This window comes from Mauremys mutica, chromosome 1 (genome assembly GCF_020497125.1).
Source record: "Mauremys mutica isolate MM-2020 ecotype Southern chromosome 1, ASM2049712v1, whole genome shotgun sequence".
In the NCBI taxonomy this organism is placed as follows: domain Eukaryota; kingdom Metazoa; phylum Chordata; order Testudines; family Geoemydidae; genus Mauremys; species Mauremys mutica.
The window spans coordinates 257,287,191-257,300,105 of record NC_059072.1 but is presented as its reverse complement, the minus strand read 5'-3'; the positions used below and the strand labels follow the sequence as shown (position 1 = coordinate 257,300,105).

The window sequence follows — 12,915 nt, the reverse complement described above, 5'->3', positions numbered from 1 at the left end:
TTTTCAAAAGAGGGGGGTGGGGCGTAGTGTGACAGGGAGCGGGGGAGAGAGAGAGAGAGAGAGTGGATTTTTGGAGCCAACACTGTGTGTTTAGCTTCCTGTCTTGCAAAATCAAAAAATGTTCCCGATCCCTTACCCTTAACTCTTAACTGCAAACAGCCTGCATCCAACGGACTCCCTTTCTCCCCTCTGCCCCCACTGTTTCTGTCAAGCAAACACTCACTCCCTGCCTGCCTCATTCACAGGGGTTATCTCATTTGATTGTTCACAGTCAGGTACAGATTGATCACAGCAAACAGGAAGTGTTTGATAAGCAGCTCCCGGAGCTCCGAGTTCACAACAAAACAAAGAGAGTAATTTAGTTAAAAGCATTCTGGGATATCTGCTAATAACCTGGAGGCCAATAACAGCGCTGGTGTGTGTCCACACTTGATGAGCAGCGCTGGATCACCAGCGCTGCACTCACTACACCCCAAGCAGACCAGGTGTTCAGCCAGTGCTGCAGCCAGGGAGTTGCAGCGCTGGATGTGCCTTGCAGGTGTGGAAGGTTACTAATTGCAGCGCTGGAAAGCCTCCACCAGCGCTGCAACTCTCAAGTGTAGCCAAGCCCTCAGATTCACCAGACGCTGCCTTGCTGAGCCTTTGCCCATTCTCCTCTTCCCCGTGGAGTTTTGTTTAGGCTGCCATGGAACAGCACAAGGGTACAGAAACACCTTACACAGGCTCACCACAACATGCCCCTCCCTATATTCAAAAGCTGCACGAGTTTTGCTGCATTTAGGCCCCTTCACAGCTCTTTCCCAGGCTGCAGGATTTTGTCTGTTTTTTTCCCCCCAACTCCAAGTCAGGTATAAATTTATTTAAATGTTATACTTTGTCCATTTATTTCTTTAGGGCCACATTATGGCTATACTGAAGTCAATGGCACAACTCTTATTGACTTCTTTTAACCAAGTTCTGACCCCCTTATAAAATGTATGGTCATTATTTTTACAACACACATATGACATAATATTACCATATATTAAGTACCTTTCATTTTATTGTCACTACAGTGTTCATGCTAATGTACAACCACAAATGGTTAAAATTAGACTTGTTCCATAAATGACTTGCAGTGTTGAATCAAACTGTAGTGTCAAGTATCAGAGGGGTAGCCGTGTTAGTCTGGATCTGTAAAAGCAGCAAAGAGTCCTGTGGCACCTGATAGACTAACAGACGTATTGGAGCATGAGCTTTCATGGGAGAATACCCACTTCGTCGGATGCATCTGACGAAATGGGTATTCACCCACGAAAGCTCATGCTCCAATACGTCTGTTAGTCCAAACTGTAGTGGTGTGTGTATCTGCAAAACATCCAACAACTGATTACTAGCTATTTTATTAAGTTTAAAATTTTCATTGGAGCCCACAACTATACCTCTGTCATCAAATCTCAAAAAACTATTTACCGTATATACTCATTCGTAAGACGAATTTTTTTAGTAAAAAAGGGAAGCACCAGAGAAGGGGGTCGGCTTATGAACGGGTATAGAGAGGGAGAAGTGGGACACAGCCCCTCCCCCCTACAGAGGAAGCAAGGAGAGGCAGCGCTGCAAGAAGGGAAGAGGCAGGGCCAGAGTCTCTCTGCTTCTGGCCACGCTACTCTCCTCCTGGCCTCCGAAGCAGCTGCAGCTCCAGGGCTGGAACATGCTGCGCCGGCGCTGCCTTCCAGAGCAGCTCCAGCCAGGCCAGAGACATCCTCCTCTGGCCCTCCTCAGACAAGGTGGGAAGGGATGGGATGGGGAGAGTGTGGGGGTCCCGGGCTAGGAGTGGGGTCATGTGGGGGGTGGTCACAGGGGTAACTCTTCTGACCCTCAGCTTCTCCCCTGCAAAAAAATTTCCCCACCAATTGCTGTCCCAGCACATCAGGGTAAGCATCTGGCAAGCCACTGACACTTTGTTTACTTAGGTTTACCTCCGTGCCTGTGGATGCTCAAGGTAAATCTCGGCCGTCAGCGGCTTATCCTCATGGCCCAGGAGCCAAAGTTTGCTGACCCCTGAATTATAGGGTTGGCTTATGAACATCTTGCTGGGGTTGGCTTATAAATGAACCGGCTTATGATTGAGTATATACAGTAGCTACTTTGGTAGACATTTAATTTGATATTAATGAATCAAACAAAATTGTAATTACAAATTTCCTTTTAAGTGAATACAAAGAGGAAAAAAATACCATCCTACAGTTCATTCCTGCATGCTTGAAAAAAGTTCTTAATGCTGTTTGAGTGTAGCTACTACAGTAGTGGCACTATAAGTTTATAAATGACTCCATAAAGATAATTGTAGAAACTGTATTTGCTTCACTGCAGCATATTTATGTTCATTCACAAACTTTTCCCTGAATTTATCTATGATACCTGGTAGCACTAATATGAAGACTGTATGCTTTTAACAAACTTGATTTCCATCAGTTTTTAAAAGAGGAATCCCCCCATTGACTTCAATAGGAAGGAACATTTTTAAGGGGAAGGGGGGGAAGAGGAGGAATCAAAGCCCCCTTAAAAGGATTTTTTATTTAAAAAAATCATGGTCTATGTAAGAAGTCCAGCCAGTTCACTGATGACTCAGACTCCTTCATGAAATGTTACAAATTTTGATTCTATAGGCCCAAATATAGGCTTAAATAGTTCAAAACGATCAGTTAAATATTGAATACTTTTAAACAATTTTAACCATAAAAACAATTTTACCTCTCTCATCATTTCATACACGAGTTAATTTTAATTAATTGAGAACCATGGCTTTTTTGTAAAATGAATTTGAGTTTTGCATTTTGTGCTATGACAAACTCATGACTCTTCCTTCTTGCCATGTCAAATGGCTGTAATCATAATTAATATTTAATCAATATATCTATTATATATCCTGCATTTTGGAGGACTAAAATTTGGACAGAAATATTTTCTCAAGACTGAAACTTGGCCTGCAAGGTGTAGGTCTACATCCCCAATGCTATGCATCCAAAGAAGTGGACTGTAGCCCACGAAAGCTTATGCTGAAATAAATTTGTTAGTCTCTAAGGTGCCACAAGTACTCCTGTTCTTTTTGCGGATACAGACTAAGACGGCTGCTACTCTGAAATCCCCAATAAAGCAATTTTGTCATTTTAAAATCTGTATGTTGTACAAAGAGACAAAATGGTACTACAATACAACTGAATAACTGCCTTTCATAAAGGATTACTACGTCTGCTGTGGCACAATCCCATACTTCTCATGCAGGAAAACCTTCTTTTCACCATAAGTGGAAAAATCCGCTTGTGTAAGGAGTTTGAGTCCATAGCCTAAAGTGTAAACAAGAACTCAGACAAATGATAAAAGACAAAGGCACCCTATCACCCATGGGCAAATATGCTTCACAAAACTATCATTCCATATCTGATCTCTTAAGTCCTCGTCCTCAAGGAAACCTGCACAACCCCTTTAGAGGATGAACTTGGAGCTTAAATTCGTAACTTTGCTATACACTAAAAATCACAGACTCAATAAAGACACTGGATTAATGGTTTACTGCAACAATGGGTAACCACTAACACTCCTTTGTCCTAGGACTGCAGAAGTGTTAACTGCCCACTTCACCTTGAATGGTCTCTGGCAAGGCGCGTTCAGTCATTATGCTAAACACTCTGTTTCACCTTGTATTAAGCTGTGACTCACTCCTGAATACCTTTCCCAGATTTGAAGAAGAGCTCTATGTATGCTCAAAAGCCTGCCTCTTTCATCAACAGAAGCTGGTCCAATAAAAGATATTACCTCACCCACCTTGTCCCTCTAATATCCTGGGACCAACACAAATACAACACTGCAAAACAACAAGAAGTGTTAATCCATTTAAACAGTCTACCCTGAAATGTGGGCCAGCAAAAGGTCTAAACACCACAAAGGACTGTTTAATGGATATTTACTAGTACTATCACATAAGGAAAAAGAAAAAGAATCCTTCTCACCGGCCTTTTTGAAAAAGTTCCAAGTCACGAGAAAGAAGAGATTGCATTAGGAAAAAACATCACTGCCCCTCCTCTAGAATTACTTAGATACATAAGTCAAGCACTGCAGAAAACATAATAGTTTGAATAAATCCAATACTGTTGTGAAAGTATTACACAATACACTGTTAACCACACAAATCAATCATATACTTCCACGAGACAATTTTGTTTTTATTCTTGCTGTTTAAACAACATTCAAGGGTCATGTGGCAAGTTATTATGCTTGCTTACTTTTCATTTTCACTTGCCTTGAACTACGAAAGCCAAGTCACTCTTACTTTCTGGTACTCAAGCAATAGCACAAAAGTAGTTTGTGTCTTCTCCATTGGGCAATTAAGTTTAACTGCTCCCAGAAAGCGTTTCATAGGAATAGATTAAAAAAAATCCAATCAGGTTGCATACAACCTTTTGTCAAAAAAGGCCTCTAAATTCTCACCTTAAATAGTTTGACAATATATCCTTTAAGAACCAACTTTAAGAGGTGTTAAACTCTACAGAATGACTGCATTAGCTATTATTTAAAAATAATACACTCCCTGGAGAACTGACTCAGAGAAGCAAACCTAAGGTTAATTAAATTTTATTCTATCCAATTTAAGAGTTTTCACTGACATGATTTTACAACTGTTACTGGAATGACTTATTGATGTGTTTCTGTCTTAAGTCATACCTATAGTATTACTGCAGATCAACTTTAGATTGCCTATATCTTTAAAACAGATTTAGAAATTAACACCAAGTGAAAGCAGAACATTTCATATTCTATACTCATCACCATAGCATTTAATCACATAAATATTGTTAAAACATCACTTGACGTAGTTGTACAAAATGGAAAGTTTGCCATTATGGTCTACTGTTTCTAAGAAATGTCTGCTGTTTCTGGTATCAGCAAGTTTGCTATATTGGCATTATATTAAAAGCTCCATTTCTAACCCCTTCAAACAAAAAACAAGCTGCTCAATAATGTCTAATCTGTGTGTCATATAATCCTGTTTAACACTATACAAACTCAGGGCAATATTTGGATAGTTTTTAAATTTAGCATGAATATCCTGGCCTACTTAAAGGACACTCTCTCCTTTGGAAAGCCTTCCACTAAAACTAAAGATATCCTCCATCTTCAAAACAAAAAACTTTAATGCATAAGAGAAATTAATGACAGTTAAATTAACAGAAGATGGCCCCAATGACATGGTTGTAACAGATGGTGTTGCTACTCAAAAGACCCAGAGATTCTACTGTATTCTGCAGCCACAAATACAGCATTAAAGTATAATGAAATAGACATTCTTACTTTTTAGTACACCTTTAGTACATCTGTATAACAGGATCAGAGTGGACTGTGCATAACTATTTCAGCCTTCTCACAGCCACAAGTTAGAGAATTCCACATGGAAAACCAATTCCTCTTGAAAAGAATTCCACTACAGGTTACTAGAGAGACAAGGTGAGTGAGGTAATTCAGGTTACAGACGGATGCATTGCTAAAGCACATTTAGCTAAGTTATGAGAGTGTTCTGAGTGCCTAGATAGAGCTATTAAATCCAACATGGGCTATCACTCTATTGGATGAGAGAACAGAAAATTCTCTCCCTGATGACACAGTTCAAGATCTTCAATCATAATTTGTCTTAAAGTGGCTCACTACACACTTCTTCTAAAAGAAAGATACTTTAGTCTGTAGTACAATTCTTTGTATACCATCTCTATTGTCTTTCCTAAGATATTTCAGTCCCTTGTTGAAGGACAAATATGTTCCCTATTCTATTTAGGCCATAAGCCCAACAGTGGGCTAACAACCCATTGTCAACAGTGAGGCTGGGGTAGGTTACTACAGCGTACTGCTTGTAATAGCAGGTGCATGGCCCTGGGGCTGCCATCTGCCAGGAAGGAAGTATTCTCTTCTAGGATGCTGAAGAGACTGACAAATAATGTAAACAAAACACTGACTCACTCCTAATCTGTGGAATCAAGCTATTACATTACTGGGTATTTTGCAGTGTAGATGTTATATGGGTTTTTCTTCATCTGTTTAACTATTTCAATATGCTGTTTATTAGAATAAAATGCACTTATGGGTTACTTATATGGGACAGCTATTCTGTGTTTATTGTACAAGTGTATGTACCTCCCGCATACACACACGAGCTACTTTTTTTAAAACTGTAGAGCTTGTTAAATTATGAACTCCGGTAAAGATACTATAGCTCCAATGACTGAACTGTTAATTACCTATGCACAGGCAAATTTAAGTGTCAGCTATTTACTGAGTTTATCTACGACTGAGTTAATGGCTTATTTCTTAGGAATGTTACTGAAATTAGCCATAATGTGGGAAGAGTACTAATACTTCACCAAAACCTTTCCCCCACACTTTGTCTGTCTAGTTGGTTTGATTGTACGCACATTGAGGTAGGAATTCTTTGGATATGTATGTCCAGTATCTGATCTCAGTTGGAGACTTTAGTCCAGGCACTACTGTAATACAAATAATAAAAATGAAAGCTCTATCGGAATTCCAACCAGACCATACTAGTGCAAGATCTGTAATTCAAAAAGAAAATTTATCAATAGTTTTTTAAAAATTCACAGAGGTATTTATATCCATTTGAAAAGTATTTCCCCACTCAAAACCTTGAAATCACAATCTGCTTCCTTAAAAGAAAGGCAAGGTGTGTGAGGCGATATCTTTTATTGGACCAATTTCTGTTGGTGACAGAGATGAGTTTTCGAGCTTACACAGAGATCTTCTCGGAAGTTTGTCTCTCTCACCAACAAAAGTTGGTCCAATAAAAGATATTACCTCACCCACCTTGTTTCTCTATAACCCTAGGACCAACAGGGCCACAACACCACACCACATACAAGAATGGAAGCTATTGATCCTTAAAATGTATTTACCCTTCATTGCATTCAAACACTGGCATTTTTGGTACATTTCCACATAGCACAGGACTACTGCCATTTTGCTAGAAAAATTTTAAATATTTGTTTTGGAAAAAATTATATGGACTGTACAAACTGATATGGGGGGGGGAAAAACAGGATAAACGTTGACTGTATTCCTTTAAAGGCATTTCCAACCAGATTGTTGCCCATTAGATTCAAGTTTAAAACAAACATCCACTTTTGATTAAATCAAGCTATTTTTAGCAGTAGCTTTTCATCTACAGTACCAACAGAAACACATTTGCATGTACATGAATAAATATGCAACTTAGCAGACTAGTCTCCACATAATCATGCATATTGATTAGAAACTATCCACCAACATGCTAAGCACCAGTGTCTAGCTGTCTACACATTAGGGGCAGGATCTACCTTTCAGTAAAACTAAAATGTAAGTTGCTATACATGCTATCAGTTTACCAATCAATTAAGTATTTTATCCTTATGCAGACACAATAAAGAACTGAGGGAGAGGGGGAATTTCTATTTATTTCAGTGAGCTTTAGATCAGGCCTTTAGAACTTAAACCTGCAACTCTTGCTCACACCAAAAAAAGTGACACTAAATTCATTAAGAATTTTGCTTTAGTAAGGGCTACATGGTCAGCAAGACTACTACTCATGTGAATTTGGGTTTACTAGTGCGAGTCTGCCCCTGGTGACCTCCTTACAAAACACAGAGAAGCAGCTATAAAAAAAATAAAATAGCTATATTTTTTTAATTCAGAGATGTAATGTGACACTTAGAAAAATAAGCATTCAGATACCAGGGTTGTGGGTACCAAAATGAAAACCTAGAGCTTGATACTGCACCACTGAAATCAGTGAATGCTACTGACTTCAATGAGCATAGAATCAGACCCAGAGATAGCATTTGCTTGAAAATGAACTCTTGAGTTCTATGAGGAATTACAATTACAACTAAATATTAAATGAATCTACATAGAAAAGTCTATTAGATAAATTTTGTCTATTTGTTTTAGATGGTTTATTTTATGCATTTTGCTAATATACTGAAAAATCTACCAAATCTCATCAAAATGCTGTCTTCACAATTTCAAAAACACAAAATAGATGCACTCATGGACACAAATACAGTCCATAAGTGAAGAATGTATATGCACAGACATACATTACACCACATGATGGTCTTTAAAAAATTAAAAGCAGTTAAACATTTCTTTAGGATTTGTTTGCTAGATGGAAAAGAGACATTTTGTTAAATGCTCTTGCTGCTTTTGAGAAGATCTGGCTTAAACTGAAAATACCTGGATTGTATATACAATACTTTAACTTCCTAATGGGGGAGGAGATCCATTACTTAAATTGACTACAGTGTACGCATGCCATGTTTCAACTTTTAAACAAGCTTCAGTATTTCAATATAACGATATTTTAAAAAAATGGTAAAACCAGCACAAAGGATCCAACATTATTTCCTCCTTGTAGCGGAGGGGTGGAGGGGGAATGCATACAAAATATGTCCTAATACTCTTTCTGGTCATACATTCCTTCATGTATTTTACTTACAAGTGAATGTTAGTCTCTGCAGCTATCTTGAAAGAAATCAAATTATCAGAAACAATCAACCTAAGCATTTCCTCTGCCTTGAGCAATGACTACACTGGTTCACTTTAGAACAAACCCACTGTTCAACTTAGTCTATAACTAAGTATCTTAAATTATTCAAAGTAACCATGACAATCTTCAAATGTTTAGTGCAACTAAATATAATTTAAACTATAATAAGAAATAAAAGCCAAATACATTTATGGGTTTTGATGTTTTATCTCATTATTAAAAATCTGACATCCATATAATTAAAACAACTGAAAATGAAATTTTTAAAAAAGTAAAAAAGTTTTCATTTAATTTTATAAAATATATAGTTTGCAGTTTGTATTTTATAGGTTATGCTGCCAGATTTGATACCTAATCATTTCATTTTACCTCTACTAGAATAATGCAATCTGAAAGAGCAGTAGCACATTTTCCAACAAGCATCTAAGGTGAAACTGGAACTCTTAAATTTTAACTGCAAAGTAATTTATAATCACAGCCATATCAGATATAAGAGGTAAGCCAGTTCTTGAATCTATTAATTCTGAGGTATATATCCCACTGCATGGCACTAGATCAATAAGAGCAAATATTACATTTAGTACTAATTTATACTAAAAAAAATTAGGCTTTTAAAAAAGATGTACAAAGCTGTATTTGAATGTTTTCATCAAATTAACAAGACATTTTGATTAAAAGATTATTTTTATACAGGCAATTAAAACATTTCCCTGCAGTTTCTGAACCAAATATTGTGGCAATCAGTATATAAGAACCAAAAAGTGAAACTGACTTCTCTAGTTTTATTGTCCAAACTGAACACAAAGGAAAAGTAAATCAGAGTTTCAGTTTTAACAATGTGAGAATTTTCTCTAGATATGACGTTTGTACTGTTTAAGTATATTCATAAAATCTTACAAGAATTATGAGCTAGTGAGACAGCATTTTACCTATTCTGAAAGACCACTATCTTACTTTATGATCATTTAAAACTGATGCATTACAGGTTATAATTGAAGATCCTTTTTTAATAAATCAAGAGGAAGTAAAATGGGGGGGAGCCAACAGACCTCAACAGGTAGGTGCACTATCACATGTATTTGCTATCACACTTTGGAAAACTTAAAACAGCACATGTTACTTTTGGGGAAAAAAACAAAGATAATGGCCCCAATTGTAATATCCTTAATTTCAAGCACAATTACTACTGAACTTAATGGGAATTTTGCATAAGGATTTCAGGATAAAAAAACATCACAGGGTGAAATCCTGACCCTATTAAAGCCAAAATTACTAGTGATTTCAATGGAGCCAGGGTTTTACCCAAAGGTCAGATCCTCAGTTGGTGTAATTTAGCACAGCTCCAATGCAATAAACAATTTACACCAAAGGAGGAACTGGGTGAAAATGTTTGCATAAGCAAGAAAATACATAATTTTGTATGAACTAATGTTCTTTTGCAAAAGGGTTATTTCATACTTAGAAAGCTGAATGCTAACTGATAAATCAGTGTGCAACAAGAGTTTCCAGCTGTCTAGTAAAAGCACTATTTTATTTATATTTCAGAAGAAGGCAAGTACTTGTTAGACTCACAGGCCTGCATGCTTTCAGAGTGAAGCAGAACTAAGTTATTTGATAAATTCTGAATGACCTTTTTATTTTTCTGTTTGAAGCTATTTTGGTGTTGTTAGCTTCCTCTCATTGTAACAGGATGACACTGGCTCAAAATTCCAAAAAACACACTATTCTTTAAAGTAGACAGGCAAGTTACTGATGAAAACCAATGCATCTTTATTCTTAAAGTCACATGATTAATTTTCTTTGTTAAAGGGACAAAAACTCAAACACAATATTTACCTACATAATAAAATATATCTATAGATGTGGGAAAGTATTTGAACTGACTATGATTTTACACTGAAATATTAATTTCCTGATAAACAAAAAAAATTATTTGGTTTGTTTTTTTACACAAGATATGTGGTTTTTTTTTACAGATTTTTTACAAGAGCTCTTCACCTTACTTCTTTCTAAAGAAGCATACATAGCAGTTTTTAAATTGCTCCAAACAAAACTTTTAATTTCTCCTTAGCTTTGAAAGGATAAACCTAGTTCCCACTCAATGGCTTTAGTGATTCAGTAAACAATTAGTACAAACAGCAATGTAAACAATTCTCATCACATCTAATATAGGCTACCTCCATGGTAAACTGTATATAGAAACATCAATTAAAAATCATCAATAAAATTTAGCCAAATCATTCTGAACTGTCACTGTCTTAAAATAAGAAACAAGAGTTAAACAGTACCTAGTATACTTAATACATATATTTCTGTAATTCCGTATGTGTATTTCATCATAAAATATGAAAATCCTGTTACTCTTACAAATTAAAGTTCTTAGAACCTTGAATTCTACCGCTAACAGTACTGGTGATCTTTAAGAAGCAGCAGTAGTAATACAGTAGTAGTACTATAAACAAACTTCAATGTACTTATGTAAACAAAACCAAAATAGAGCTCAGGAGTTGTAAATGTTAATAGCTCTGCTCAATAGCCCACTACTGTACTTATGCATTCCGTTACTAAGGTAATATTCTTGCACTTTACTAATCACACTGCTCTTTTTGTTCAAATTATTTTCACTAAAAATATGTGTAACATACAGCATTTGCTTTAAAATATGACCGGGAACACTGATAACAGTTATGCAAAGTGTTTCCTATCTCTTTGTCCTGAAATTGGCTACAGTTCTTCCTGAATAGAGTCAGTGTAATTATATGCAACAGGCACACACGTGTGGGAAACAGAATGGCAGAAACAGTCATCAGCTGTGCCTCCTACATTTAGCCCAACACCCAATGACACTGATCTTCACTGCACATTTACATGCATAAAAGAAACAGGAAAAGGAAGCCCACACACAAAAGAAAATATTAAAATAAAACAAGTATCTGAATAATCTTTAGTTATTTTATAACTACTAGAATTAAACTAGTAGTTCCCACCATTCGCCATTCTCTAAATTCATTTTGCTATATTTGTTTTTATTAACTTTATCAGAGATGTAGTGCCAGTTTCCCCTTATTAGCTAAGTGCATAGAATTTCCACAGTTTAATCCAATCTGGATGTTGGGAGCATTTTAATCCAGTCCAGGTTTTCCCCCTAGGCAGAGTTCCCCTTAGGGTCAGCAGTTTGGAGGATACTGTGGAAGTGGTGCTTCCCCAACATGGGTTTGTTATGCAGTTGGGGGCTGTAGGTAGGCCAAGCAAAACTCAAATCTTGTTAAACTCAATTTACAATTAAATACAAAAGAGCTCATGATTTTACTGGAACATAATTCCAATGTACATGCCACAGCCAAACATTCTTTATATAAGGCAATGGAACCAATAATTGTAGCATTAACACTGATTTATCCCAAACCATGTAAATCCTGGTGCCAGCCTAAGCAAAACTACAGATAACTGACAAGTCTGTTTCTGTCCTTAACTCTCCCATTCAGTGTGTTCATCTTGTAAAAAGTCTGATATTTCAGTCAACAATCCTCTCAGTTAGGTTCAAAGCTTTCTCCACTTTCATCTCTTCCATCTTTCTGCACTTCCTATAAAAAAGAACATTTTCTTCTTCAAAATCAACAAGCCAATAATAAATGGAACAAAAACTTCTACAAGTAGCTCTCAGAAATGGCTACTTTTCACTTAAAACTGATTATCTGTATGAAAACTATAAACATGGAAGTAAAACCTTTGTCATTTCAGCTCCCTAGACCGATAAACACATATTACAGGTTAAAAATGCCCTGGTGCAATAGTAAAGAGGATCCCTGCTGTGTCTCAATCATGAACTTTTAATCCTTCACATATTGTCTGTTCCTGGCCTCCCCAATTATAACACAGACTTTCCCTCTTGCTAGGAAGCACAACTAGCACCCTTTGGAAAGGAACAGCTACATGATTAAAACAGAAATTCTCTCTCAAATTAAGCTTTACATTATTTAGGGTTGTTTTTGTCTTCAAGCAGCCTGCATTTGCAATCCATTTAAAAAGCAAACCAAACAACTGGCCACTGATACTGTGATTCAACTGGCAGCTACAATGTAGTTACACATCACTCTTGGGTAGGCCTTTAAACAAAATTTGCAAAACAATATGTAACCCTCAAACACGCAGTGACTCCTGAAAAGATCAATGTTTTCACGTGCTCACTGCAGATTTATGCCCATACTTTCACAACAGGTCAAAAAAATTCAGAATAATCCTTCCAAGGTTGTTCTGTTTTGACTCTTTCAGATAGAGGACCAAGGATCTGTTAGTAATCTGATGTGCTCCCTCCCTCACTGTCTTTTAACTCAAGCTTTATAAACTCTTAA

The 12,915-nt window shown here is 36.7% G+C and overlaps 1 protein-coding gene across 3 annotated transcripts in view; it reads right to left on the bottom strand.

The window, feature by feature from the left end:
* The window catches only part of IRS2 (insulin receptor substrate 2), a 34,247-nt gene that overhangs the window by 17,394 nt on the left and 3,938 nt on the right, over window positions 1-12,915 (bottom strand). Inside the window, exon 2 of one of the 3 annotated variants that reach the window (XM_045007983.1) lies at window positions 10,500-12,147. The exons of the other annotated variants lie outside the window; for them this stretch is intronic. Within the exon in view, the coding sequence (XP_044863918.1) occupies window positions 12,122-12,147 (26 nt within the window). The 3' untranslated portion in view covers window positions 10,500-12,121. Of the gene's footprint in view, window positions 1-10,499; window positions 12,148-12,915 lie in introns of those variants that run through there. 3 annotated transcript variants of the gene reach the window in all.